The following is a 27674-nucleotide window of genomic DNA, read 5'->3' as shown; positions in this document are numbered from 1 at the left end:
TAAGACGGAAGGCCCTGGGCTTGGAATCAAAGCTGAGGAATCAAACTTAAATGAAAGTCTCTTCCATTCCTTCCCCAAAGTAATTCACCTGAAAAATAAGTTAAATCACGCCCATAACTGTTTCTCTACCCTCTACTTCTTGATAATGTGTTTACTCTTTCCAAGTAACTCGTAAAATTCCAACCTATCTGCAAACTGTCACAGAGCCACACGCACATACTAAAGGGAAGGAAAACAAGAGAGGATCATTTAAATTTCATTACATGAGCATTACTCAAGGACTCCAGTTTCAATCTGAGGTACGACTACTTTCTAATGATTCGAAATGCCTAATAAAGAAAAGTGGCTTAAAAATTACGTATGTACATCAAACTGTAAAGGCATTTGTTTCTTTGTGGGGAGAGGACGGATGTTCATCCACTTCTTACGTTCAATAGACATCACTCTCATCGCACGACGATCTTTGGTCCACCTAAGGAAAATGGAGTTCAGAAAAAACAAAGACACACGGGCAAAGGCATCATACAAAGGGACAGGTACAAAGCTTGTACCCAAGGACCAGAGGTTTTGTTCTCAACCCTTTTAAAGAAACGCCTCATGATTCTGTCATTTCACTTCCTGTTGATCTTTGTAAATAAACATTCCCTACAAATCCTAAACAAAGAATTGATAAAATACAGAAAAAACACTATTGAATTTTGCTGAATTCTTAGCTACTAAATCCTAAACATGTCTTCCTTTACGCTTTGTAATTACTCCTAAATTATCTACTTTCCTCTGCTCTCTCCAGTCTTAATCTTTTTCCTCATATATATGATTTCACAGCAATGAAGCAGATAATTATGAAGTCGGCATTGTTTTCACACACACACCACTTACGAATGTCTTGCTTTTGCACTGCAATATTTTCTGTTTTTGTCCGGCTCGATGACTTGACCATTTCTCAGACACTGAGCACACACAAATTTTATCTTCATATTAAGAGATCCAGGCATTATTTGACTGCCAAGTACCTTCAACAATTAAAAGATCAGTTTAAATTTTAACAGAAAACCAGTTTTCTGAGAACAAAATACTGAATCGCCATGCCTTTTTTTCATCATAGCATACAACTTCTGTTTTTGCCCAGTATGATGATTTGACTGTTATATACATGATCTGATAGCTAAATCTCCAATTCTCTGCCCAAATGCAAGAGAATATGATAAGAGCAGAGTACAGGCACCAAACCTCCATTTATGAAAGCCAGCTTTGGCGAGGAGGAATGGAATTTGGGGGGGGGGGGGGCAGGGGGAGGTGGTTCATGGATAAAGCCGTTTTGCCAGGTGGGAAGCAAAACCACCACAAGCCACCTCCCCTACTGCAAGAATCCCACAGCCCAAGACCCCAGCTGTCTTGTCAATTAAGCTGAATAAGAAAACTGTATCCTACACTCTTGGCGGATATCATGGATGCCTAGCGTTTCCTGATGATGATCAACTAAAATTCAGAATTTTGTTTTCACCTTAAAAATTACTCAGCTCAATAAACCTTAAGAAAGTAACTGGACTGTAAGTGTAAACTGCCACTGCCAACAACTAATATCCACGAGGCCGTTCGAGAAAGGAGGCCAAACGCAAAAAGGACACAAGAGAAGATACCTGAGCTCCAGGAACGTTTCCTTCCAAATTCTGCCAATACCGTTTAGATTCTTGAGCGATAGCATCATGCGAGATACCTGGGAAATGCACGAGCCTCCCTTTAGGTTCTCCGTGTAACAACATTCCACCAGTCTGGTCCCGGCCAGACTCGCCTCCCCAATTATCCCCACGCAGGGTCATCTATCTCCAAGGATGAGCGCATATCACGTTACTCTTTTTCAAGATGAAATATTTACAAGTACAGGTCTCGGTGGCCTCTGAGGAATCTTTCTTCCTCACGATTCCATCCTACATGCATGAACTTGCATCGGCAATTAATTACACGAGAACGTACTCAAAAGAGGCCACTCTAAAAATGAAAAGGGATACATAGTTTAAAGCTCAGTGGGGCCGGCCCGGTGGCGCAGCAGTTAAGTGCGCAGGTTCTGCTTTGGCGGCCCAGGGTTCGCCGGTTCGGATCCCGGGTGTGGACATGGCACCGCTTGGCTCGCCATGCTGTGGCAGGCGTCCCACATAGAAAGTAGAGGAAGATGGGCATGGATGTTAGCTCAGGGCCAGTCTTCCTCAGCAAAAAAAAAAAAGAGGAGGATTGGCAGTAGATGTTAAGCTCAGGGTTAATCTTCCTCAAAAAAAAACAAAAAAAAAAAGCTCGGGCTAAAATCAACAGTGTCGTCACAGCAGGCTGATGGAGAAGGGCTCGGAACTGTCTCATCAAACCCCAGCTGCACTGGAGGACCTATTTCTCAACTGTGCACAAACCTACCTGTTTCATTCTGCAGTATCCAGACCTTCAACTCTACGAGACTATGCGCATAAAAACACTCATCTTCCCTCAAACAGCCGTATCGAACCTCATGGCGACATAAATCAAGCTGACACTGACCATGAAAAGAACGTATTTTGGAGTATTTTACTGTTGTCTCTCGCAAAATGTGGACAAGGCACCTACGAGGAAAATGGAATAACATATTAATAGTGTTCTGCCATAGCTTTTTCAGAAAAAAAAAATATATATATGTATACATATAAATGTCAAGTTCTAGACTGAAAATACATTTTAAATCTTCTTTTCTTTAAACTCCCTACAATTCCTAATCCACATTTCTTTTTTTTTTTTTAAAGATTTTTACTTTTCCTTTTTCTGCCCAAAGCCCCCCCGTACACAGTTGCATATTTTTAGTTGTGGGTCCTTCAGGTTGTGCTATGTGGACACCGCCTCAGCGTGGCCTGATGAGCGGTGTCATGTCCACGCCCAGGATCCAAACCAGGGAAACCCTGGGCCGCCGAAGCGGAGCACATGAACTTAACCACTCGGCCATGGGGCCGGCCCCCATTCTAAATCTTTATTAGAAAAAGTAAATCACTGTATGCAATTATTGGGTTAACTGGGGAGAAAGGAGGATAATTATATGGTTAAGCCACAAAATACCTAAATCCATGTCATGGGAAGCTATACATCAATCATGCTTTTCTGTATTAAATATCAATTTAATAGTTCATTTTTTAATTCCCAGCAAAATCTACTAAGAGACATTTTATAATACTCATCATCTTTCAAAACAACAACAAAAGGAGAGGCGAGGTGCCTGGGCAGACAGTACCCTGGTTTTATTTGAATCTAAAAAAGAATCTATTTTGTCACTATAAAAATTAGAAACTACCAACATACTTATTGTCTTCAAACTCATGCTTTGTAACCGGGTGAGAACAAGAAGTAGAATTATCTTTATTTCTTTTACTTATCATTCTAGGCTTATGATCAAAACATTTCTGGAATAGACAGAGAAGAAGAATTATCACAAAAACATAATACAAAATAGCACTTTTGTACCACACTAACGTACACACTTATACATTACATACTCATACCAATCGATAGTCAATATGAAGTCTTCCTATTATTCTTTTGGACAAGAGTAGTAGCTACGCTTGCTGAGCGAATGTTTATCATATGGCAGGCCCTGTGCTAAGGACTTCATACTTCTGGGCTTGCAAGTCAGAAATCATGACCAATTTTACAGCAGAGAACAAGGTTTGGAGAAAGTACCTCACAGAGGAACATGAATTCTCCCAGATGGTCTTGGAGAAGTTTGAACACGGTGAGGTGGACCTTTCCGTTGCCACCAAAGAAGGCCTCTCGACTGAAGGCCCCTTTCCGCTCCAGCGTCCAGACATCTATCTCTTCTTGGCAGTAAGCAAACGTGCAGTGGCCTGAATACCTACATTCCTCCTCAGCAGCCACATCTACGAAGGCAGGGAATTAAGACACTTAAAATGTGAGCTTTTAGAAGCCAATGAATATTAAGCGCATTTAGGGCATCATTTGAATTTTTATAAGGATTCATGGATAGCCTCAAACAAGGATGTATTTTACTATTTAGGGATGGTATTAACTCTTTAAAAAAGACCGCAACCACAAGTCTAAATTATTTTTCATTCAGACAGGGAAAAGCCTTGATACTCCCATGGACTCCACCCAAGTTTAAAAAACCATCTCGGGACATTCAAAGCTCGTTCAGATGAGGTGGTCTTGACGAAAATGAAAATACTCAGTTCTCTCAAAAGCAACTTAAACGAGCGATATTTTCAAAGCCTCAGTTCAGTGTTCCGACCCTGTTTAGACTAAGTCAGAAAACTTAAAGTTTGGGACAGTTTTGTTTAAAATCTGGGCAAAGCCCTGTTTCCATAAACAACAATAAGACATACACTAAATAAGAAGTTAAAAACAAAGGTAAAAATAATATAAAAAATACTAATGTCTCAATCCAAGGGACTTGCTATTAACCCTATCGAAATATTTTTAGTAAAGTAATACTGGAACCATTATAATAAATGCAGCAAATCATTTACCACTTACGTAACATACACCAATTAGGTAATTACGGTACATACCTTTGCATATATAATAAGGTCCTTCATAATTTGTTTTTGTTGGTCTTGGACGTATTTTTTTCCATGATTTATCTTCAACATTCTTTATTCTACCAATTAAAATATCTTTCTTACATTTATGATCTAGATTAGTGTGGTAAGTGAAATCCATTAACTTAGGGCCTGAAAAAGACAAAAAAAGGATTGCTCACATGCACAAAAGGCATCATTTCACTTTACAGGCACATTTACAGGCAGATGTGAGCAGAGGGATATGGATTAGTAAATTCCCAGAAAAATCCCATTTTCACGACCCCCAAATGTAAACAAGCTGCTGAAGGAATTTTTGCCTTTTCTGCTGTTTGTCAGACAACACACAGTTCTATTCAACATCCTCCCCAAACATGCCCTTATTTAGCTATTAGGATGGGAATTCTGATGGCTTCCAAAGGTAAGGAACATTGTGAAATAGACAACTAAGAAAAAAATGAATTTGGGTCCAGTTTAGAAAAACTTGTGTTTATATCACTTGACTTAGGAGTAAAGATATGAAACAAACCCAGAGGAAGTACTTTAATTTTCAGACACAATATCATACACTGGTCTTAGGGTGCTCTATTTGAAAATGATCACGTTCTTAAACATATACTTAGAACATGACAAATTGCATGAAACTTTCCATAAGATTTCAAAAGCAGATAAATATTCTATGCCATATGATTCTATAAACAAAATTACATCAAAGGAGAGCAGAGACTTATCCTATTAGACTCCAAAGAGCCCAAATCAGTCACTGCTGCTTCCTGAGAAAGAACTCAAGTAGGGACTGAAGAGTCACACTAGCTGGTGTCTTCCACACGTATTTACAAACTGCTAAGAACTCCCAGATTTTTTCTTTTTTTTTTTTTTGAGGAAGATTAGCCCTGAGCTAACTGCTGTCAATCCTCCTCTTTTTTTTTGCTGAGGAGGACTGGCCCTGAGCTAACATCCATGCCCATCTTCCTCTACTTTCTACGTGGGATGCCTGCCACAGCATGGCGAGCCAAGCGGTGCCATGTCCACACCCGGGATCCAAACTGGCGAACCCTGGGCCGCCAAAGCAGAACGTGCGAACCTAACTGCTGTGCCACCGGGCGGGCCCCAGAACTCCCACATTATCGATGAGTTTAACACTGTCTGCTCCTTTGTTTGGTCCTGACCTGATTTTACAAAACAGATCTGGCAAGCTTGTCTCAGTTCGTGGGTTGCTTCAAGGGGGTGTCTGGGGGTCACTGACGAAGGTGGTTTGGAAACTGCACTTCCAAAGAAGTTGCCAAAGTCGTTTCTAGGGTGACTTGAAATCCCCAAGAAACTCTCAGGAGCAAACAGACTGCCTGGTCCATTCATCTGCAAGAAGAACAAGGAGAAAAACACAAAAGACAGCCAACAAGTATTGCACTATCGCCAGAGCAGGAAACGAATTCATCTGACAAATGAGACATTCTTCACCGACTGAAGTCGGTCCTATTCTGTCCTTAATGGGCTTCTACTTAAAAACTTTCTTCCTACATCTTCCTCTTTGGGTCTCGAGGCCCCTCCCCCACACTCTGGGCTCCTCCAGGAGTCGTTAAAGTGATAGGTGATTGTTCTGCTCCAACAGCAAACACCCTTCGCACGCCCTGATGCTGTGTCTCCTTGCTGTGCTTCTCCTGCGCTAAAGCCTCTTACGCTGTCTGCTATGGCGATTAATCTGCTATGACGGAGCCAGGCTTAAACAGAGCATTCACTACTGGACGTCCCGGCAGTCTTATTTAACGCTATTTCCCCCGGCACACACGAAATTCAAGGGAGAACGTCATGTCCGTTCAGATAACTATGTTACTTAAGTAAAAGACCTATTTTCAATTTAAGCGATGTATTTACAAAAGAGGAAGTGGCACTTACAAGTAAAAGGGCAGAGTTACTGCTGTTAAGCGATGTTCCCTCTCTAGAAGTTGAGGTGGACAGATCTAAAATAATAAAAAGACTTCAACAGACCTTTTCACTCTAATCATGGAACAAGAACACCAGGCCTTCGTAGCTGACCGTGGCCCCCACGCTGCCTTCCCAGCCCAGCTCCTGGGAGCTTTCTCGCTCACTCCTGACACTCACAGAGGACTACAGACTCTTTCCGTTCCTCTAGGAACCAAGGGCATAAATAACCCTTAGACGAACAAATTTAAATAAAAAGCTATTTTCAAAGATAGAAGCTAAGGCAGGGCCTACAAAGTGGGACTACTAAAAATGACTAAAAAATAGTTCATATTCAAAATGGGAAAAGAGCCTCTTCTTTTGAAAATATGAAGCAGGAGCTCACCATGACATCAGTGAGGTTCAGCTACTTTCTTTCTTAGTCTACCGCTCAATTATTTCCTCTCTGCTCTACTGTCTCCCATAAATTGGAGTCACTTCAGCTGTCAATCTTTAAATCAATTATTTTGATTTTTGTCCCTTTAACCATGTAACTATGCCTCAGAAAAATATGAAGGTTTTTATCATTATTGTTGAAAAGTATATATTAAACCTAGGATTACAGAAACAGGAGTCAGACCAAAACCCCAGCAATCCCTTGTAAAACGCAGGCTTCAGGCATAGTTCACTGAGCTGAACGAATGAAGCCTGAAACACATGGCTCTGCTTGTTATCATTCTGAACACTGATCTTAAATTAGTCTCAACTAAATATTTGCCTAGTTCAGCATTTAAAAAGCTAATCTGTCATTAAGACCCATTAAGATGGGTACACCTCTTGGAGAGAACATTGAAAGTCATTTCACCTCCCCAAACAACAGACACCCAGCTTAAACCATCTGATAAAAAAAAACAGTGCCACATCCATTCCTATCTCACGCCTCTGCTTCTTGATCTCCACAATGGCACAGTTAAGTCCAGCTGAATTTAAAACTGAAGGTTTAGTTTTTCTATTTCCAGCCACAATGAAAATAATTCAAGGACCAACTACCTAGAATTGGTTAAATAATTGTCAAACACAAATTGACTTTTTTAGACAACGAAACTGCAATTGTTTACATAAATGGCTTGATTCTTACCTCGTTTGGATTCACTCATCGAAAACGAATTTAAAGAAGAACAGAAATCTTCTAAGGATGAAGTCAAAGGTGGATACAGCTCTGAGAAGGAGGGTGGCGGAGCATACCTCGCACCAATGGGCAAGGTGCCCAACAGAGACGCCGAAAAGGGTATGCTAGGGGCGACACTGGCTGTCGGAAGGGGTCCTCTCACTAAAGCAGATGGCTAGAGAAGAAAACAAGATTGAAACTCAGTTCCAACTTGCCTGAACTGTTCTAACATCAGCACATAAAAACAAATGATTACATTGGGTAATTATGTTCTGTCACAAAGTTGAAATCAAAATCAAGACTCTGTAGAGAGATCTAAGCTACAGAGTTTCTTTTCTCAACCTCGGTTTTTAAAAAGGATCAAGATGCAATGTCTATTATTGTTGTAATCCAAATGTGACATTCATGTTTCATTTTCAAACTTCCTTGTGACTCCCCACCCTCACTGACCACAGGGCTCATGAGAACTGGCTTCTTTAAGGAGGAATTGTGAGGATGTGTGTGGGGGCTGGGGCAGAAGGAAGGTGCTCAAGAGAAGGGAGCTGGAGAAGCCTGGAGGATTGGGAGCATCTTTCTGGAGCTGTGACCTTACAGTCTCACAAGCACAAACAGAAGACTACCTTCCCCTCCCAAATCAAAGCAACAGTTTACTGAGAGCTCCCATGTGCCTCATCTTATGTGATACACTACCTATTTAATTCTTATAACTCTGAGATATATCCTACTGCGATCGCCACAGTACAGATGAGGAAACTGAGGGACGGAGAGGTGAAGTAACGTGGCCCAGAGCACAGAGCTGGAAAGATCAAACCCGGTCTGCCTGCCTTTCACACATTCTCCTTCCCTCAGTCAACTCCATGAGCACACCACCGACTTCACCACCCTGGAAACCAGCTCTGAATCTCCCCCCTCATCACCATCCATCATATTATTATTACTGCTGCTGCTATTTTAATACACTTTGTGGCAGGGGTCAGTAAACATTTTCTGTAAAGGGCTACACATTAAATATTTCAGGCTTTGCAAGTCACATGGTTTCTGTTGCAACTGCTCAATTCTGTTACTGCAGTGTCATAAAATATTTTCACGTGTCATAAAATATCATTCTCCTCTTTTCCTTCTTCCAACCATGTAAAAACGTAAACGTCATTCTAGGTTTGCCAGGCATACGGAAACAGGCGGCAGGCCAGAGTTGGCCTGTGGGCTATAGTGTGCTGACCCTCGCTTTACGGTATATGGTTACTAGAGAATTATCCTTAAGGAGTGAGAAGTCTTTAGTCCACAAAACTTCTTTTCCTTAAACATCACAGGGCTATTCTCTGTCAGAATGTTGAATTCACCCTTTCCATAATACACGGTCCCAACATGACTTGAAGAAAAATTGCCTAATTACTAGACAATAGGTTCCTTATTTCAAAGATGACCAAATTAGCCAGTCGCCAGCAGAGAAGGACAAAGGTAATTTTCAACATAAATAACTCAAAGTTTAGTTTATAGGCAATACTGAAAATAGCTAGCAAGTTATATTACAATTTAAAACAAATTAAGCCTGCCTTCAGAAGAAAAGAGTAACACTGAAATTTACCATAACGGCTTCATTAGTTTCAGGTGCAGAATCAAGGAGGTCATCTATTTCATCTCCAAGGACCATATCTCCATCATCTAAAAAAGCTTCCGGCATAGTGAAGGGGATCTTTCCTCCGTTTGCCAACACTGTACACGGCAGAGAGCTCTCGTCCACTTGCAGTGGCAAAATAGAACTTAAGGACATAATAGGAACTGAGGCCAGCTCACTTCCAACTTGGTGAGAAAAACTGGATGCAGGTATAGAAACAACAGGAACTGCTTCTTGCCTTGGAGTTAATAAATCTGTAACACGGACGGAAACGTACTCATTCATTTTCAGGGCACTTACATGATACTAGTGTCAATAGCCAACAAAGAGAAAATGAAGAGCTAGGTAAAAATATGAAAGCAATTATAAAAATAGATACATATAACAGTAAAAGCAATTCAAATAAAAGGATAAAAGGAATTCTAAAAATAATCTGTTTTACCCAGGAACTGACATATTCACTTGTGAAAACTTTTCCTTCTTTCTCAAAATGCCTGAACCCCTTTTGAGCAGATACTAGATAGTGGGAGGGTCATAAAGAGCATTCAATGACTGCTTACTGACATTCAGTACTGTCAATCACTTGCCAGCAGATCCAGAAGCACAAAGGTGGTCTTCGAAATTATTCTTGCTTTAATACTAATAACCACATAGCAATCCTATCTGAAGACACTATAATGTATGCAATGTCTAAAGTTGGCACTTTTCAGATTAAGATGACACGTGAAAACATACCTGGCTCAATATCTTCCACAGAACAGTTCAAAGCCTAGAAATTAAACCAAATAATGGATCATAGTATTTTCAAGATTCTAAACTATGAAGCAATCTGTAAAAGTCACTCTAAGAGAGCAAGGCGGGTCCTAACAGAAACGTGACTCCCTTCTAATTAATAACATCCAAGAAATAAATGGAATATGGAAACCTTTGTAATACGTGGTGTTACACGGTGCTGGTCTATCCTTACTCCCACCACTTATTTCTTGTGGACCAGGACTTCCCAAAGGACATTCAGGAGCATGTGAGTTCCGGAGGGACTAGGCTAGCCACCACTCACTCTCCATCTCACAACGGCACCCTAACAGCTCCAAGACTTGTCTTTAAAAAAAAACACCTTGTGAACTGTGTTTATACCAATGACTTCCCAAATTAGTATCTGGCCCTGAGCCACTCTTTCTAATAAACCTCACATCTCTTACATCTTGTAAAATGCCCCACTGAACTGCAGGAAATGCTGGTGAGAAGATACTCCTCGAGTTATTTGCTTTCTTTTTACAGGAGAGGAAGCTCTGGCCAATTACATGTTTCAGGAATAAAAAAGTCTCCAAAATAGACACAAACCAAAAATGTTAAAAGCAGAACTGCTAATGCTTCTATATTTTCTTCTTCTTTTTTAAAAAATTCTGATTCTTACAGGAGGAGTAACTTTACCTTGGGAGCGCCATCTCCAGGAGCTGATTTTAAGGAGAGCTGAAAGCAAAAACAGACACAAACTTAAAAATAGAACTGACTCCACGTCACAAAACAAGAGGAAAATGCCTCATGGAGAGAACTCGGCTTACCTCGGCTCTAACATATGCTTTTCTTATTTTGAATCCCAATTTCTGAGCTAGTTCTTGAGTTAGTTTTATTACATGTTCATCCTGAAAAAAGTGAGAATATATGATTAATGGAGGGTTGTATTTACTAAATGTGAAGACGAATAGGCAAAATGTTCCAACTTGGATTCCGTCAAGACACTTGCGTCATGAGCAATTAGTCCCAGCTGAGGCTGGCTGATGGCTGGAAAATGTAACTCTTTAACATTCCTCCACTGCGAACCAATAAAATGGCTAGGATGTAAACAAACGAACTGAGATAGGAATCCCACACCTGAGGCACGGCTAAGGAGCACTTGGCCACAGCGTCATAAGCCTCTTTGTATCTTCCTAAGTCACTCAGAGCCTTCGACTTCCGATACAGAGCTTTGCAGTTAGTGGCATTTAAACTGAGGACTGTATCGCAATCTTCTAAAACTTTATCGTGGAAACCCTGGTAAGAACAAAATACAAAGTTAGCAACCAAACAATTCATTTCTTGCATGGTGCCTTCCCGCAAATGCAAGCAAATTAAGACCCCAGTCTATTATCCTCCTTTTAAACTCCAAGTTAGCAGTATTAGTTTTCTTTTTAAAATTATTTTCGTTGTGAAATTTCAAAAACACCAAAGTAGAAAGAAAATCATGAGTACTCATGCCCCCACCACTCCGATCAGACGATGTTAACATTTGGCCATAAAGGCCCCAGATCAAGAAATAAAACTCTCCTGCCATAGCTGATGTCTCCAGGTGTCACGCTCCTGTCCTCCTTGCCATAGTTACCGCTTTGTGGAGCTCATTAAAGTGTCAAACGGAAACGTAACTCCCATTTGACAGCTAGTCAATGAGGAATACACTATAGAAAACACGTCATCAATGAATGCTCCTTAACAAAGACCTAGGAGACAACAAGGTCACCTTTCTAAAATGCATGGGTAAATGCTACTGGAGGTCCACAGTGGAAATTATAAGCACATGACAACATCGCTTTTTAAGCTTGGAAATGTGAAAAGCACGTGTTAATTCTTTTGAAGGTTAATTACTGTTTTGAAGGCTAATTTTGAAAGGTCCTAAGAGAAGTAAGTAAAGCTTGACTAAGGGAAGTGGAGCCGACGCAGACAGACACCTGATACATGTGCTGATCTGCGAACACCTGTTTCTTCCAAGGCTGATTTCCTTTAGAAGCAGACACACTCCCAAAAGCCATAATCAAATGGGAATCTCCAAGGACCAGTAACTAAGAAATAAATTATTTTTAAAATCCCTAAATATTTGTCCAAAGCTGATTTTTGAAAGCTTCAGGCCATGCTGAGAGCAGTTAATACATCTTTCTTAAAAACTGCAATCAGGAAACTGACTTTTATTAATGTACTATGTTGTGAAAATGCTTTTTCTTTCTAGAAACATTGTTCTAAAAATCACAACTCACCATATTAGAATAGCAAGCAATACGGTTTATATGTAGTTTTTCAATTATTTCTTTAGGGATTAAAATTTCTTCAGACTTTGCATAATCAGCTATGTTCAAAGCTTCTGTGTATTGGCTCAGCGAGCTGTTCCAATCACGTTCCCGATACACATCGTTTCCTTCATTAAAAAGATTTCTCACCAGAGCCCGTAAATATACCTAAAAGAAAAAGCAAGTTACCACTTGAAGACCTTATGGAACAAGCTGGGGTATAAGTAAATTGTAATCTCTGTATTTGCAACTTCAGAGGAAATTCTTCGACAGGGTGACAAGCACTGTTGGAAGAAACTGTGCGATCCAGGCCAAGCCACTGCCATCTCGCCTCGGGTTTTCACCTTACTGCTTTTTCAAGAGAAAATTCAGTATCTCATTATGAAGAGGTATGCAGCAAAAGCACCTTGTAAATATTTGTTCTCATCTCCAACTCTGTGCCTAGGACAAATCTCTACCAGTGGAACTCTAGGGCAAAGAGAAGGAATATTTTAAGGCTTTTGACTAGCATTTCTAAATGGCCTTCCAAAAAAGGCAGAAACAACAAATACTTCTCAGGCTTTGCTTCACAGCACGCCACCGACACGGAGGAGTATGTGCACACGTTGTGTGTGCTTGCACATAAAATCTCTACCAATTTCAAGGTGAAAAACTGTCCTTTTTATTTGCGTGTCTGATTACCAGTGAGGCTGAACTTTCCCACATTTTTACAGACCATTTGTATTTCTTCTTCTGCAAATGTTTGCTCGAGTCATTTACTGATTTAAGGGGAGGGGAGGCTAAACCTTTTTGTAACCAAATAAGTATACACATTTTTTTGGTATATACAAAGGTTCTTAAGTTTCCTCCACAATTTCTACCATTGCTTTAATATTTTAAAAGTCTTTTCCTATCACAAGATGAGATAAATATTCAACTCTTCTTGGTTTCCTTTTATGAATTCATATCTAAGCAGACGAAAGTATTAAAGAAAACTGGCCAGATCAACGTTCAATAGTTGAGGTGACCTGTGACACGCCACTGAACCCCTTTGGACCCTCGTTCCCCAATTGTAAAAGGAAAGGACTGTAAAATGAAAAGACCAATCCAAGTCATTTCTAGCTTAATACTCTATGATTCTCCATCTTTCTAGAGAGAGGGGGTGAAGGAAGAGGGAACCGAGGAGTGAAGGACAGGGAGGGAGAGAGGTGGAGTCAAAGAAGCGGCATTTAGGAGCATCAAAACCCTCAGGGACACAAAGCCACAGTGAACTAACAGTCTGTAGAGACGAGGGCCGGGAGTGTAAGACGCAGAGACCCGGGCTTTCTAACTAGTTAGCGTCTAACTAACAGATTCATCACTAGCTCTTCCCTCTTACTATCCACTCTTTATGACGGTTAGAACTTCTCTTCTCTAAGTTAAATTAATACAGGGAAGAAAATACAGGACAACTGTCCAAATATATCAAAAAAAACAATGCTGTCCTATATATAAGGGGCAGCAAACTTTTACTGTAAATGCCCAGAAAGGAAGTATTTTAGGCTTTGTGGGCCATATGGTCTCTGTCTCAACAACCATATGTTGTGAAAGCAGCCACACATAATACATCAACAAATGGTCGTGGCTGTATTCCAATAAAACTTTATTTACAAAAACAGAAGAGGGGCCGGATTTGGCCCACGGGGCTGCAGTTTGCCGACCCCTGCTATAGATTATAGTTCACAAGCTACGTGCAGGGCTTGCGAGCAGACCCTCCCAGAGTCATTACCGCATATTGTTCCTGTGTTCCTGGATACGACAGTGGTGACCTACGGAGAAGAAACACATTAGTGTTAATTATCAGGCTCTATCAGGATTTGTTTATCCATAAGTCATCTTAAGGGTGGGGTTCTATTACCTTTTCACTGGTTCAAAGCACATTTTAAAGACTCACTTCTCCTTTACTATCATTATTCACATACAACTGCAGTCATGAAAAAAAATCTAAAATGATTCTTTGGTCCTTTCTTGAGTAAGTACATGTCCCTTTCAAATCTCCTGCTACTAAAAGAAGGTCTAGTTCTTCATATGCCAAAAAAGTTTAAAAACAGTATAGAACCACTAACACTACTCGATCCAATTTACTGTAGCACAGAGAAGAGCGCCTCCTTCCTGGGAGGAACAAAGAGGCCTCCTGCCTGGTCACGTCCACTGAAGCCATGGCTTCCAGACCCTGAAATGCTTCAAGGAGGCCAGTTAGATGGAAACAGACTCACGGATACAGAGAACCAGCTGGTGGTTGCCAGAGGGGCAGGGGTGCGGGGCGGGGGGCAAAATCGGTGAAGGGGATTAAGAGTATAAACTTCCCGTTATAAAATACACAAGACATGGGGCTATAATACACAGCACAGAGAATATAGTGAGTAATACTGAACAACTTTATGGGAGACGGATGGTAACTCGACTCGTCGTGATGGTCACTTCCTAATGTTTGTAATTATCCAGCCGCTACACTGTACACCTGAAACTGACAATGTTCTATGTCAATAATACTTCAACTAAAAAGAAAGGCGGCCAGTTAGAGACCAAGCTTCTTAACAGAAATGTTTGATCAGAAAAGCCCCAGGTACTGACAAGATGTTCATTTTCAGTCGGTTTTCACTCATCAGAAGTGTTCTTAGGAGATTAGGTTCAAATTTCTCCATCTAACATTTTCAGGGCTATGAAAGGACTTTAACCCTAAAAATCAGCCTCAGTAAGACCCACTTCAGGACACAAAGAATCCAGTGCAGAAGAGCAGAAAACACTACTGGAACAAAAAATATCTAGTTTCTAACCTGAGTTAACAGGACTTATTACACAAACTAAAGATCTCAACCTCTGCAAAATGTACAGCATATAAACAAGAATCCCTGGGTGACGAGAGCACGAGGTATGAACTGAACTCTTACTGTATAAACTGCAGGCCTTCCTTAATGTTCTGCTGCCTTTTTCTCCTCTCCTCGGACACACTGGACATGTTACCCCGCACATCCACTTTCTAAACGAGCAATCTGGAAAGAAGCAAGGCAGAGAGTCACACAAGGCGCTGGGGCCCCTGGACCTCAGCTAAAACGCCCATCGTTGGCGGTCCCGTCACACACTCAGCTGTGGACACGTCCATCCTGCCGACTTGACTCCTGGGTCCCGGACACCAAGAACCCAGCCTGAGTGCCCTGGGAGGTCCCTGTCGCCCAGCACACAGCAGCAGATGGCTTCCACGCTCCCCCAGGCTGCCCGGCCCTGAGACTGTGGGGCTCGTCCTCAATAATCTCCATGAAAAGTCCCTTCTCGCCTCCCCCTCGTCTCTTCCCTCCTTCAACCACAGGTCTTGTTGTTTCCCTGTCTGCACGCACGCGTAAGCTGCCACTGGAACAGTCTCGGCCTTGTTTGCTTCTGGAAGCTCTCCAGAAGAAGAAAGGGCTCCTACCCACTTGCCTCCGCAGGCGTCTGACTTCCTCGCCAGCGGAGGCTAAAACCTTACACGTATTTTGTTACACAGACTTCTGAAATAATCCTTGTTGACACAACTGATAGAATAAGTCATCTCAATGAAGTTACTTCTGTTGGAATTTTCTGGAAGGTAAGGGTTTACCTTCAATGCATCACTGGCAAATGTCAACATGTGTCAGTGCTGTTGGTATCTTCCCCCACTTTTCATGTTCATTTAGCAGTTCCCAGCAAGCCACAGGAGACCCAGGGAAGAGATCTGTGATAAAACATCACCTCCCAGCGTCCTAAACTAGGATTTCACAACCTCAGCAGTTTGGGCCAGATAATTCTTTATTATGGGGCTACCCTGTGCATTGTACGATATTAGCAGCCCCCACCCACTAGAAGCAAGTAGCATCCGCTCCCCTCAGATGTGACAAACAAAAATGTCTCCACACGGCGTTAAATGTCCCCTGGCGGGGCGGGGGGGACGACGATGACACAAAACCACTCCTGGATGAGAACTACTGAGATCTAAACCTAAGAAGACATCTTGTCACATAAACCATGTATTTGGGCCCACGTGACAAACAGGGAAAGCACACCCATGTTTCAAGTACATAGCTGAAATGTTTTAGTTTCGTTATTGCTTACCACCTGAAGTTTTATTTTTAAATCCACCTTTTTCAAAGTGTAGGGGTGAGGCTGGAGGCTGGAATGCCCCAAAGGCTGGTGACGGGTGCTAATTTGTCTTTTAAATACTGTCAGTTCTAAATATTTTGATCTTATACCTAAAAGTTGGTACTTTACTGAAGCGTCTGCGTGTGAAAGGATATGATATCTGGGGTTTGCTTTAAAATACTCCAGCAACTAAAAACAAGGGGGGGAGGTGATAAGCACAGGGTTTCTTTCTACCTTGTACATGTTTGAAATTTTTCAAAGTAAAGTTTAAAACGCCCATGACACTGAAATGAAATGGCGTTATTTCTGGAATTTGCTTTTAAGACAGTTTAGCTTAAAGGGGGACAAATGGGTGGGAACGCAACAAGAACACTCAAAATAGGGTAACTGTCCCAGCCGGACAATGGGGAGCCATATAGGGGTACATTATGCTCCTCTACTCGACATCTCTGACCATTTCCATAATAAAAATTTTTTAAATTCATACTTGTATGTACAAAGTTCTTTAGGGAGGCACTATTGTGAGAGAAAAAAGATTGAAAATTAATTTGATGTCTATCAAAAAGGAAATGGCTGAGTAAACTGTGCAAAAAAAAAAAAAGGTGAGGAACAAGCGTCCATGATATGATCCTGTTGCGTTAAAAAAAAAAAAAGAGGGAGGAGAGGGGACTATATATTCACATTTGCTTGTATACACACGAAAGAGCTCCAGAGGGAAACATGGAAAACTCCAGCAGTGACACAAAACTGGGGGCTGGGACAGGAGTAGGACGGTGCCTTTCACTGCATGCGTTTAAAGCTTTTTTTTTTTTACCCTTGTAAATGAATTATCTCTGGGGGAAAACAATTAAAGTATTAAAAAAAGTCTACGCAGGCTCTGAGCCCTTCCTTGGAAAGATGACTTCAGGGACCACCAAGCCTGTTTCCTAGTTTATTTAAAGCAGGGCTGACTCCGAGTCAGAACTTCAGAGCTCAAAGGCCCCCAGAGAAGCAGTGGGGCAACGGCAGTTGGGCCGGAAGGAGGGGACAAAGGAAGAAAACCCAATAGCAGGAACTAGTCCCTTTTTCTGTTGAATGACACACCTTTCTCCCTACCTCTGTCCTCAGGTGTGGAATTAGTTTGAGGTTCCCCGGTGGTGTCAATCTGTGGGCTGCTGGGTAATGAGAATCCACCAAGTTACGGAAAACCTTGAACCTTGACCTCTAACGGACAAACGGCGGGTGGCAAAGGGCTGACAACTCAAGTAAATGATTAGGAGGAAATACAACGACGCAAACTCCTTTAACATCATGAAATACCCGCCTCCTTCACGTGTTTAAACATTTGGGGACATAATATCAGGTGATATTTAAATATAACATTACAGAACATTTAATCTTCTGGAGTTTTCTCCCCAAATTTTTATTATGAAAATTTTTACACACACAGTAAAGTTAAAATTTTCACAATGAACACCATATACCTATACATGCCTTTTGTACCTTCTACAATTAACATTTTGCTGTATTTATCACATCTGCCCGTCTTTAGCCCTCTGCCTATCCTCCTGTCCTTCCATCCATCCACATTACTTTGGTAAGCTGCAAAGCGAGTTGCAGACATCAATTCTAACTCACAAGTAAACACTTTAGCATACATATCATTAAGTAGAGTTCAATATTTGTTTACACCCTTTTAAGGTAAAATGTGCAAATTTTAAGGCAAGTTTTGACAAATGGTATGCTCATGTAACCCCAGATCCCAAATGAGATACAGAGCATTACTGTCACTCCAGAAAGTTCTCTCAATGTCCCTTCCCCACCCCCACCTCAGGCAACCACTGTTCTGATTTTTTTTTCCACCACAGATTGGTTTTATCTGGGAAATAAACCTCCCCTACCCCAGTTTTGAAAGAAAGAAAGAAAAAGAGACATGCTTTACACGCCATTTTATTTCTGGATCCAGTTAAATCCGCCTCAATTTTAAAATGAAGAAGAACTCAATAAAGTTAATCCAACAGCCACTTTTCTTACTCAAACTGAGCAGCACGTGACAGGTGTCCACTCCCTTCTTGAAAATGGGGCTCCCTCTCCAGCTGACCTCTACACGGGAGAGCCTGGGGTTTCATCAGGCCCCCTTCTCAAGCCTGGCCACACTCGCCCCTCCAGGACCTCCCACACTGCCCGGACCTTAACCATCCTCAGCTGGGGCCCCCGACAACGCCCACGTCCACCCCCAGGCAGAGCTGCACACCCTCCGCTTATGTGACTGTTCTACTGGCATGCTGGTATGCATCGCAAACTGTTTAAAAGTAGTATTTCAGTATTGACAGTGAGAAGGAATGTCTCCTTCCTAACCCTGTCACTCAGCCACCCATCTGCCCTTCCTCAGGCCAACCAGCCATTGTCACCAGGCTCTTATGTGTCCCGACAAAGATATTCTGTGGAACAATTCTGCATCTTGACTGAAGTGGTGGTTGCATGAACCCACACACGGGATAAATCTACATGGATACACACACACGCGAGTGCGTGTGCAAGCTGGTGGAAACTGAATAAGGTCTGTAGTTTGGCGGACAGTACGACACTAATGTCAATTTCCCGGCTTTGATAACGCTCGACAGTTATATAACACCGCACCCCTCGGGAATCGGATCAAGGGTTCATGGGACTCATACACACTCCATACACTACTTTTGCAACGTCCCAGGAATCTATAATTATTCGAAAGTAACAAGTTAAAAATATCCTGTGCATATGTTATTTTTTATACAAACCGGGGCTCCTAACATGTTCCGTACCTTGCTTTTTTCACCCAGTACCTGACCTTAGAAGTCCCTCCCTATCGATACACACAAAGCTACTGCTTTATCCTTAACAGCCACGTAGCATGTCCCACGATGTGGTTACACCCTAACTTCCCCAGGCCCCTAGTGATGGACATTTTGGTCATTTCCAATCTTTAAAGCTCACCAGGTACACAGGACATTTCAGATATGTATACCTTTAAAGAATTTCTGCAGCATGAAGGGTATACACATTGGTTTCTTTTGCCAGCAGTTGCCAAGTTACACCAAACAGCCCTACCACCCACAGGGCACAAGGGTCCCATTTCACTCCTTCACCAAAGAATTCTCAAACGTTTTCAGCTCTGTCAACCAAGGGCGGGAGAAAGAAGTGTGACAAAGTGGTGGGTTTTGTTTCTGTCTTTCTGTCATGAGCAAGGCGGAACATCTCTCCAGATTTAAGAGCCATCTGGATGGACATCCTTCTCTGTGAATGATTTGCTCATACCTTTTGCCCATTTTTCTTCCAGGGTGAGCTTTTCTTATTTATGGGAAAAGCTCTTTATATGCTGAGGAAAGTAGTCCTTTGTGGTGGTATTATTATTTTCCTCAATTTGACATCAATCCTTTGACTTGAGTTATGGTACTTTTTGACAGCAGAAGTTTTATCTTCAAGTAGCTGAATTTCTCAATATTTTCTTTTATGCCTTCTGGATTTTGACATCCTCAGAAATATCTTCACCCCACTGAGATTATAAAATCATTCTCCACGTTTTCTTCTAGCACTCTTACTGTTTCATTAAAAAAAAATTTTTTTAATCGAATCCACTCGTTCACTGTAAGGAGTGACGTAAGGATATATATATATATGTCCCTCCCAAATAGCTCCCAGTTGCCCACACATCATTCACAGAAAGGTCATCTATCTACACTGATCCGTGTAAGGCCACTTTTATCACACACGCAATTCTGGGCCTGTTTGTGAATTTCATCAGCATTCCTAACTTGAATGCCCCTGATCCTGGGCCCACCTCGCAGTCCTAACCCTTTGCCCAGTCTTACCTTTGCAACAACGAAACCACCACGTGGCCAGTTGCTCAGACCAGACACCTGGCGTCACCCTCTTTTCTTCTCTCACACTCCACATCCAGTCATCCACAGACAAAGCCGACTGGTGATGCCGTCAAAATGTGTGCAGGACACCCCAAACCTGATCACTCCCAAGTGCTCCTTGGCCACCCCTGGCCCGGCAGCCAGAGTCACACCATCTCTTCCGTGGATGTCGCAACCCCCTCTCTCCTGCCTCTGCTCTCAGCTCCCTGTCCTCGCCACGACCCCTCCTCCACCCATTTCCCACACAAACCAAAAGGAATGCTTTCTTAAAGACATAAATTGATCATTACACTCTGGCTTAAATTCTTTCAATGGCTGCCCAGGAGCTTGAATAAAATCTAGATTCTTTACTGTGACGCCACCCTCACCCAGATTCACTCACTCAGCCCCTGTCACACTGGCCCTCTGTGGGTTTTCAGAACCAGCCAAGGGCTCGGTGCCTCTGGGCCATTGTGCTTGCTGTTCCCTCTGCCTATAACACACTTCCCAGATCTGCACAGAGCTGGCTCCTTTCATCCTGGAGTCTTGGCTTAAATGTCACTGTCAGAGGCCTTCCTTGACCCTCAATTGTCACCACATCCCATCCTCACCCCATTATTCACTTCAAGAGGTACCTTGTCTTTCTTAGTACTGATTGTATGACAATATCTGGGTCCAGGTCAACAAACACCTGAATGAAATGAGTGAGTGAATGAATGAATAAGCAAAGAGAATGCTGCACACAATGTTCACAGGCCCGAGAGTTACCTGGTACAACTGTTCACAAAGGCAGGCACGACAAAGGAGGGTGTCCGAGAGGAAAGGACTGGACACAGCGAGCTGGCTGTGGTGGACTCCCCCCGTGACCCTTCAGGGAACAAGGAGGGGAGTGAATCCGCACCATGGGAATCAGCTGGTGACAGCGACAGAGAGGAAACTGAAACCGCCATGACCCCCGAAGCCATGCAGCGATGGGCTTCATTCACCGCCAACAGGTGAAAAGCAAGACCCCCCCCCCCGCCCCCTTCTTCCGAAATGAAAAGGAAATGGGGAGGAGGAGGAGCTTTCAAAAGCACACTTTAAAGCAAGAAATTCAATTATATGTGAATTTCATTAAATTAACTAAACCCTTGCAAGCTGGGACATGGTCTTTCTGGAATCAGCTGATCGTAAATTTGCTAATTCTGAAGTTTGACATAAGGACAGAGGCACCCCGGATCTTCATGAGAATTCCTTAAGTACACGCTCAGCGCCTGCCGGTGAAACTCACTGCCCTGAAGTCTGGAACAGTGCCGGTACCTAGACGATGTATTCCAATCGGCGAGACGCCGGCCTCCCACCGTAACTTTAGAACCCAGCTCCCAGCAGCAGAAGACACCAAGGTAAGTGCGACATACTATAGAGACAGAAATAATATCTAACCCTTAACGCTCTTACTAGATGCCAGGCATTGTTCCCAGGGCTTTACACGGAATAAGTCATTTAATCCTCATAATAACCTTAAGAGATAGGGACTATGAGGAACTGAAGCAGAGAAGTGACGCCAGCAGCCCAGGATCACACAGCCAGGAAGCCACCGAGCCAGATTCCAGAGCCAGACAGGTGGCTCCGAGCCTAAACTCTCAGCCACAGTGCTATTCTGCACCGTAAGTGCCGCTGACGCCTGGGAGAGGGCGAGGGTGTGGAAGCTGGCCCTGGGCCCGGCTCCCTAAGCCGAGTGCAGCTCTGACAGACAGGTGGGCACTTGAAAGTCACTCGAGAGGAACCGAATAAACACACACCCCCACACGCACGCATGCGCACAGTGACTGTTCAAGAGCCATCATTTAAAGCAACTTAGACAAAGCATAGGGTTTCACAGGAATGCAGGGGACACGGAGTTAGGGTACGACAGCGGGGAACAGCTTCACATGCAGATACCTCGGCCCCTAACATAATGTGTCTAGGTACAGGGAATAAATATCAAACAGCCTTACTTACAAGACTTACGGACACAGGACCAGAGAAAGTGCCCCAGGGCATGCTGGACGGTGCTTGGATTTTTGCCTAAAAAGGTATTCCTAAGTTTCAAGTGAAAAATTAAAGTTACCAGCCTGCGTTAAATTCTATCCTCACTCAAGCCTCTCTGTGCCAAGGCATAAGTAAATAAACAAACAAAAAGTAGTTAAAGGAACATTACTGTCAACCCTATCTTGAGTGAGCTCACTCTGGTAACACTTATAAAAGTGTGTGGATAGAACACCACACTCAGAGACTACAAACCCAGGTAGTGCAACATTATTACAGATGTTTGACCAACTTCTTGAAACAATGAATCTCGTACTGGATACTTTACGAGACAGTTTTTCCTCTTTACTGAAAATGAAAACTTCATAATGGAGGCTGTGCTAAATAACCATCAAGAAGGTTATTTCATACTTTTTCCAGGTCCCCCATCCCCACCCGACCCACCTTCGCCCCAAGAGCTGTTCATTTTGAAACGACTGTCAGATTCAACATGTGCTGGATGCCTCCTACATTGCCCAGCGCTATTAAGGCCCGGGGAACATCTCACCCTACACACCAATTCTGTACGGGACAAATCAACAAGATGCGAAATCTCCAAGACAAACAGCTTGCCCAGGGTCACCCAGATGGTCACTGACATGCCCAAGACTGCAGGCGAGGCCTTTTAAAGTGGCAGATTAATATCTTGCTCCAAATTCAGGTATTCTAATAAAATACAAAGGTTCCATTTTTTTATTTGTGAAATAGAAAATTTCTGCCTCTCTCTTGCTGGTTCCATTACCTGGTTCCTGTGGCTTCACAAGGTACGTGACATTAACTAACCAATTAACATTAATTAACTAAACAATGCATTGCTAAACTCATAATAAAATAAAAACGCAAATTTCTTGTGGGGACAAAACCTGGTAAGTAGTCTGGTTTTTTACATTACAGAAAATCACCTCACTTAATGAGCCTCTTTTTTTTTTTTTTTTTTTTGGTGAATTTAAACATGTATTATCACAAGCATTAATTTTTAAACTTCTGGATTAATATTGTAATATTTCTCAACTCTAAAAATATTGGCTACAAGTTTTTTCTTGGTTTATAAACACCTCATGGTTTAGAGAAAACAAATTTCACTTCCAAACCTAAGATTCTGGAGAAAAAGCATTTTCACTAAAACAAAACACTTCAAGATAGGCTCTAGAAAACAACTTTCCGCACATCACACTTTCTCTAGACCGATTTTTTTCTATCCCGTCCTTTATTAAAATGCTCAAAACTGTCCAGCAGTCACCTCACCATTCCTAGAGTTGAGATTCTTTCATAATTAATCCTTTCCCACTTCTAACATCAATTTAAACCACTCAAATTGGCAGGTTTTAAAATCAAACAAAATTAACAATTATGGGACAATATGGTTGACAACCACCATTTTTATTGGCATAACCTGACAGTCTCTGAGGAATGGGAAGAGAAAAGGGTGTGGCTCAGGGTATGATGAGCCCATAAGCAAAAGTCACAGTAACTCTGATGAAGGCACGAACTCTCCAGCTCACTTGTGTGGCAGAGGCCCTGAAAATCAACAGGCTCTTTGCAGAAACGCACACCAAATACTGAAAATATTCGGCCTCAGTAACTCATGATCTGATTCTGAGCTGGACCTCATAACTGTATTTCCAGACTCTGGTGCACAGCAGGGAGAGAAAATCCTGTCCACTAACTTGAATTACTCTGCAAATTAGGGCAAGATCCTCACTGTGCAATCAGCTCAAGAGTTCAGCTCAGCTGAGCGTGAGAAGGAAGAGGCCGGGGTTCCTTGAGAGCCTAGGGGACAGGCGGCCACATGCCATCAGATAAGCAGGAAAAGATAAGCAGATGGCACAGGCTCCCAGCCACCCCGCCCCCATTCAATTCGATGCTCTACCTCAGCCCTGTCCAATAGAAATAAAATTCGAACCCCACACCTAACTTTAAATTTTCAAGTAGCCACATCAACAAAAGTAAAAAAAAAAAAAAAAGTGAGCGTAATCGTATGAATATATATATACATTTTTTAAAAATTTTATTTTTTTTCTTTTTCTCCCCAAAACCCCCCGGTACACAGTAGTATATTCTTCGTCGCGGGTCCTTCCAGCCGTGGCACGTGGGACGCCGCCCCAGCGTGGCTCGAGGAGCAGTGCCATGTCCGCGCCCAGGATTCGAACCAATGAAACACTGGGCCGCATGCAGCAGAGAGCGCGAACCTAACCACTCGACTACAGGGCCAGCCCCCGTATGAATATATTTTAGTCGACTCAATGTGTTCAAAATATTATCATCTCAACGTGGACCCTTTAAGCATAAAAAAGTATGAATGGGACATTTTACTCTTTTCTTTCCATACTAAGTGTCTAAGCTCGGGCGTGCCCCTTTCACACCGGAAGCACATCTCAGTTCGGTCTAACCACATTCCAAGTGCCCAACAGTCCCATGTGGCCCGCGGCCACCTTCCCGGGCAGCGCAGGCCTAGCACAAGCACATCCTTGGTCTTCAAATCCCCACCACGGGCGCCTCCTTTCCTTCCTCGACGTCGGGGGCGGGGGGGAAGGGGAAATCCCCCCACTTCGGATAAAGTGCCCCAATCAGGGCGCAGGCGCAGCCTCGAGGGCCAGGCGGCGCTGTCCGGCCTGACCACACCCCTGCGATGACCATCCCCAACAGGAAATCCACGCTAATGGGAACTGACAGGTCTCCATTCCTTACGGGGCGGAGGGGGAGGGGAGGAGAGACCTACCCCGGCCGCCTCCGCATCCACCAGCCAGGAAGCCCCTCGCCGCGCGCCCGAGAGAGAGGGACGCACCCGAAATCAAGGAGCAGGGCACCCCGCGCGCATCCTTCCCGGCCCCCAAGCCCAAGAGCCGGGACCCGGGGGCCCGCGATCGCCGGGACGGACGCGAATAATGAAAACACCATCTTTGGAGCGAAATGCCCAGCGGGGAGGGATCCTGGAGCGGAAATGCGCGCCGGCGCGGGGCGGGCGCGGCAGCAACAACCCGCTTCGCCCCGCTCGGCGTAGACGCGCCCCAGGCCGGGCCCGCCGCCCCGCCGGGGAGGGGATGGGTGGGGACCCCCGGCCCGCCCGGCCCGCGCGCTGGGGGGCGCCCCTGCCCCCCCCGTCCGTTACCGGCCGCGCGCGAGCACGAGGGGGCGGCGGCGGCGCGCGGGCCCACCTACCTGCGGGGACGCCGCGCCGGCCGGGGCGGACAGCGGCGCGCGGGGAGGAGCAGTAGCGGCGGCGGCGGCGGCGGCGGCGGCGGCGGCGGCCCGGGCGCTCGCTCGCAGCTTCGCTCGGCGACCGGCGGCGGTGGCGGCTCCCCGGCGCCCGCGCGGCGCCCTCTGCTGGTGGGAGGCCGCGCCCGCCGCTCGGGAGCCGCCGCCATTGGCTGCGCCCGCGAGCGTCGGCGCGGGGGGCGGGGGGGGCGGCGGCGCCACGTCGGGCCGGCGGCGGGCGCGGGCACGAGCGGCGCGGGCTCTCGGCCCTGCCGGCGCTCTTGCAGCCCCGGGGTCGAGCGCGCGGGCCTCGCTGGCCTGGGGCCGTCGCTGCAGCCGTTAGAGGCACCCAGGGATGCCCGGGGTCTCCCTTGTCTGGATGACCGATGGCAGGCTGCCGTGTGACTCAAACTTGGGGCTGCCCGTGTGTGCTTTCTGGGCAGCGGGAAGTCGGGCCCGCGGCTAAGCAGGACCTGACCTAGTTTCGGGCTGCAGGAGGCCTCCCCTGAGAGGCCGGGGAGTTTGGCACTTCCTTATGCAGCGCTTCCTACTCTGCAAATAGAAACTCTTGGGAACCTCAGAACACCCATTATTGTCCCCGTTCTTGCAGAGGAAAGGGGGCGTGGAGCTCAGTGGCAGGTCTGCGGTGGAAACACAGCCTCGGACCTCTAGACGCCTGGCGCCCTGTCCTTCGGGTCCCGCCCAAGTGTCACCTCGTCGACTTGTTATTTTGTAACAGCCGGTGCCCCTTTGGGCAAGGCCCAGCGCTGTGCTTTGGGGCTCAACAGTGGGCAAGGCAGAGTCCCTGCCCCATAATGGGATGGAGATGGGGGGCGGCGGGAGGAGAGGGCGGCGGGGGGGGGGGGGGGGGGGGGGAGGGGCGGGGTCGACCAGCAAGGAAACAAGGAAGACCGTTTCTGACAGTGAAAATCAGAGAGACAGAAGCAGGGTGATGTGACGGTGAATTGTGGGCTACACTCAAGATGAGGGGCTGAGTCAGGGACAGCCTCTGGGAGGGTGACAGCCATGCAGAGATGGGGAATGGGCCCCAGGCAGAGAAAAGAGCCAGTACAAAGGTCCTGAGGCTGGAGCTAGGTGTCTGGGGAACAGGAAAGGCCTCTGTGGCTGGTGTGTGCAAGGGGAGGACGGACTGAGTGGCGGAGAGGGGCCACATCTCGGAATTCGGAGTTCGTTTTGTGTGGCACAGGTGTCACTCATCGATGCATCTGAATTGGGAGTGCCGTGATCTGATTTACCTTCTAGAAAGTTCTCTCAGGCTACTGTGTATAGCCTGGGCCATACGAGGGACAAGAGGGGAAGCAGGGAGAGTAACTGGTGGCCCCTGTAGTGGTCGGGGGGACGTAGATTTACAAACCAGGTGTCAGTCTGCTGGGGCCGTCATAATGAAATAGCACAGACTCAGTGGCTTAAGCAAGGATTAATTTCCTCACAGTCTGGAGGCCGGAAGCCCAAGACCAAGGTGTCATCAGGGTTGGTTTCTGGTGAGGCCTCTCTCCTTGGTTTGCAGGCGGCCACCTTCTCTCTGTCCTCACAGATGGCCTTTTCTCTGGGGACACACATCCCTGATGTCTCTTCCCGTTCTCTAGGACACCAGTCCTGTTGGATTAGGGCCCCACGCTTAGGATCTCCTTTAACCTTAATTCTCTCTCTAAAGGCCCTCTTCCCAAAGACAGTCACGTCGGGGTTAGCACTTCACCATGGGAATTTGGAGGAGACACCGTTCAGTCCATAACACCAGGTGAGTGCTGTGACAGAGACATTCAAGGAGGGCTGACAGGGCCTGTGGCTTTGGTAAAGTCCCCTCTGAGGAAGGGGTTCTTCTCATGGCCAGAGGCTGCTCATCGTTCACGTCTCAGCTCCAATGGCTTGTCTTGGAGATGCCCTCACTGATGGCCCGTCTAAAATTGCTCGTAAACACGGCACCTTATTTGGTCTTCTTTACGGCAGTCAGCACTGTCCGGAATGACCCTGTTTAATCATTTGGGTACTTATTTCTGGTCTGCCTCCACCCCCATAGGACAGCAGAGGCCCTTCTTGTTTTGTCCTATATTCCCAGCCTCTAGAATAGAGCCTAGCACTCCGTAAACGCTTCTTGAATAGATGTCCCCAGGAACCTTGTCGCTAAGATCTGCAGGATGATCAAGAGGTAACTAGCTGCAGGGGTGCATGGAGAGAGAGGAAAAAACC

At 44.7% G+C, this 27674-nt stretch overlaps 1 protein-coding gene across 3 annotated transcripts in view; it reads right to left on the bottom strand.

Moving 5' to 3' along the window:
• Nucleotides 1–25600, bottom strand: part of ZC3H7A (zinc finger CCCH-type containing 7A) — a 33442-nt gene extending 7842 nt beyond the window's left edge. The window contains exons 1-19 of one of the 3 annotated variants that reach the window (XM_044746495.2): nt 25431–25600; nt 15168–15269; nt 14006–14045; nt 12229–12426; nt 11096–11254; nt 10786–10866; nt 10655–10693; nt 9959–9992; nt 9194–9477; nt 7579–7783; nt 6435–6499; nt 5711–5897; nt 4533–4694; nt 3688–3884; nt 3310–3410; nt 2404–2585; nt 1641–1717; nt 880–1013; nt 367–472 (exon numbers count right to left, since the gene is read on the bottom strand). In XM_044746495.2, the coding sequence (XP_044602430.1) occupies nt 367–472; nt 880–1013; nt 1641–1717; nt 2404–2585; nt 3310–3410; nt 3688–3884; nt 4533–4694; nt 5711–5897; nt 6435–6499; nt 7579–7783; nt 9194–9477; nt 9959–9992; nt 10655–10693; nt 10786–10866; nt 11096–11254; nt 12229–12426; nt 14006–14045; nt 15168–15235 (2319 nt within the window). In that variant the 5' untranslated portion in view covers nt 15236–15269; nt 25431–25600. Of the gene's footprint in view, nt 1–366; nt 473–879; nt 1014–1640; nt 1718–2403; nt 2586–3309; nt 3411–3687; nt 3885–4532; nt 4695–5710; nt 5898–6434; nt 6500–7578; nt 7784–9193; nt 9478–9958; nt 9993–10654; nt 10694–10785; nt 10867–11095; nt 11255–12228; nt 12427–14005; nt 14046–15167; nt 15270–24990; nt 25188–25430 lie in introns of those variants that run through there. The other 2 variants (XM_014864500.3, XM_070484920.1) reach the window with 2 other exon arrangements.
• Between the last annotated feature and the right edge of the window lie 2074 nt (nt 25601–27674).

This window comes from Equus asinus, chromosome 14, assembly GCF_041296235.1.
Source record: "Equus asinus isolate D_3611 breed Donkey chromosome 14, EquAss-T2T_v2, whole genome shotgun sequence".
Taxonomy (NCBI): domain Eukaryota; kingdom Metazoa; phylum Chordata; class Mammalia; order Perissodactyla; family Equidae; genus Equus; species Equus asinus.
This window is presented reverse-complemented; position numbering and strand designations above follow the sequence as displayed.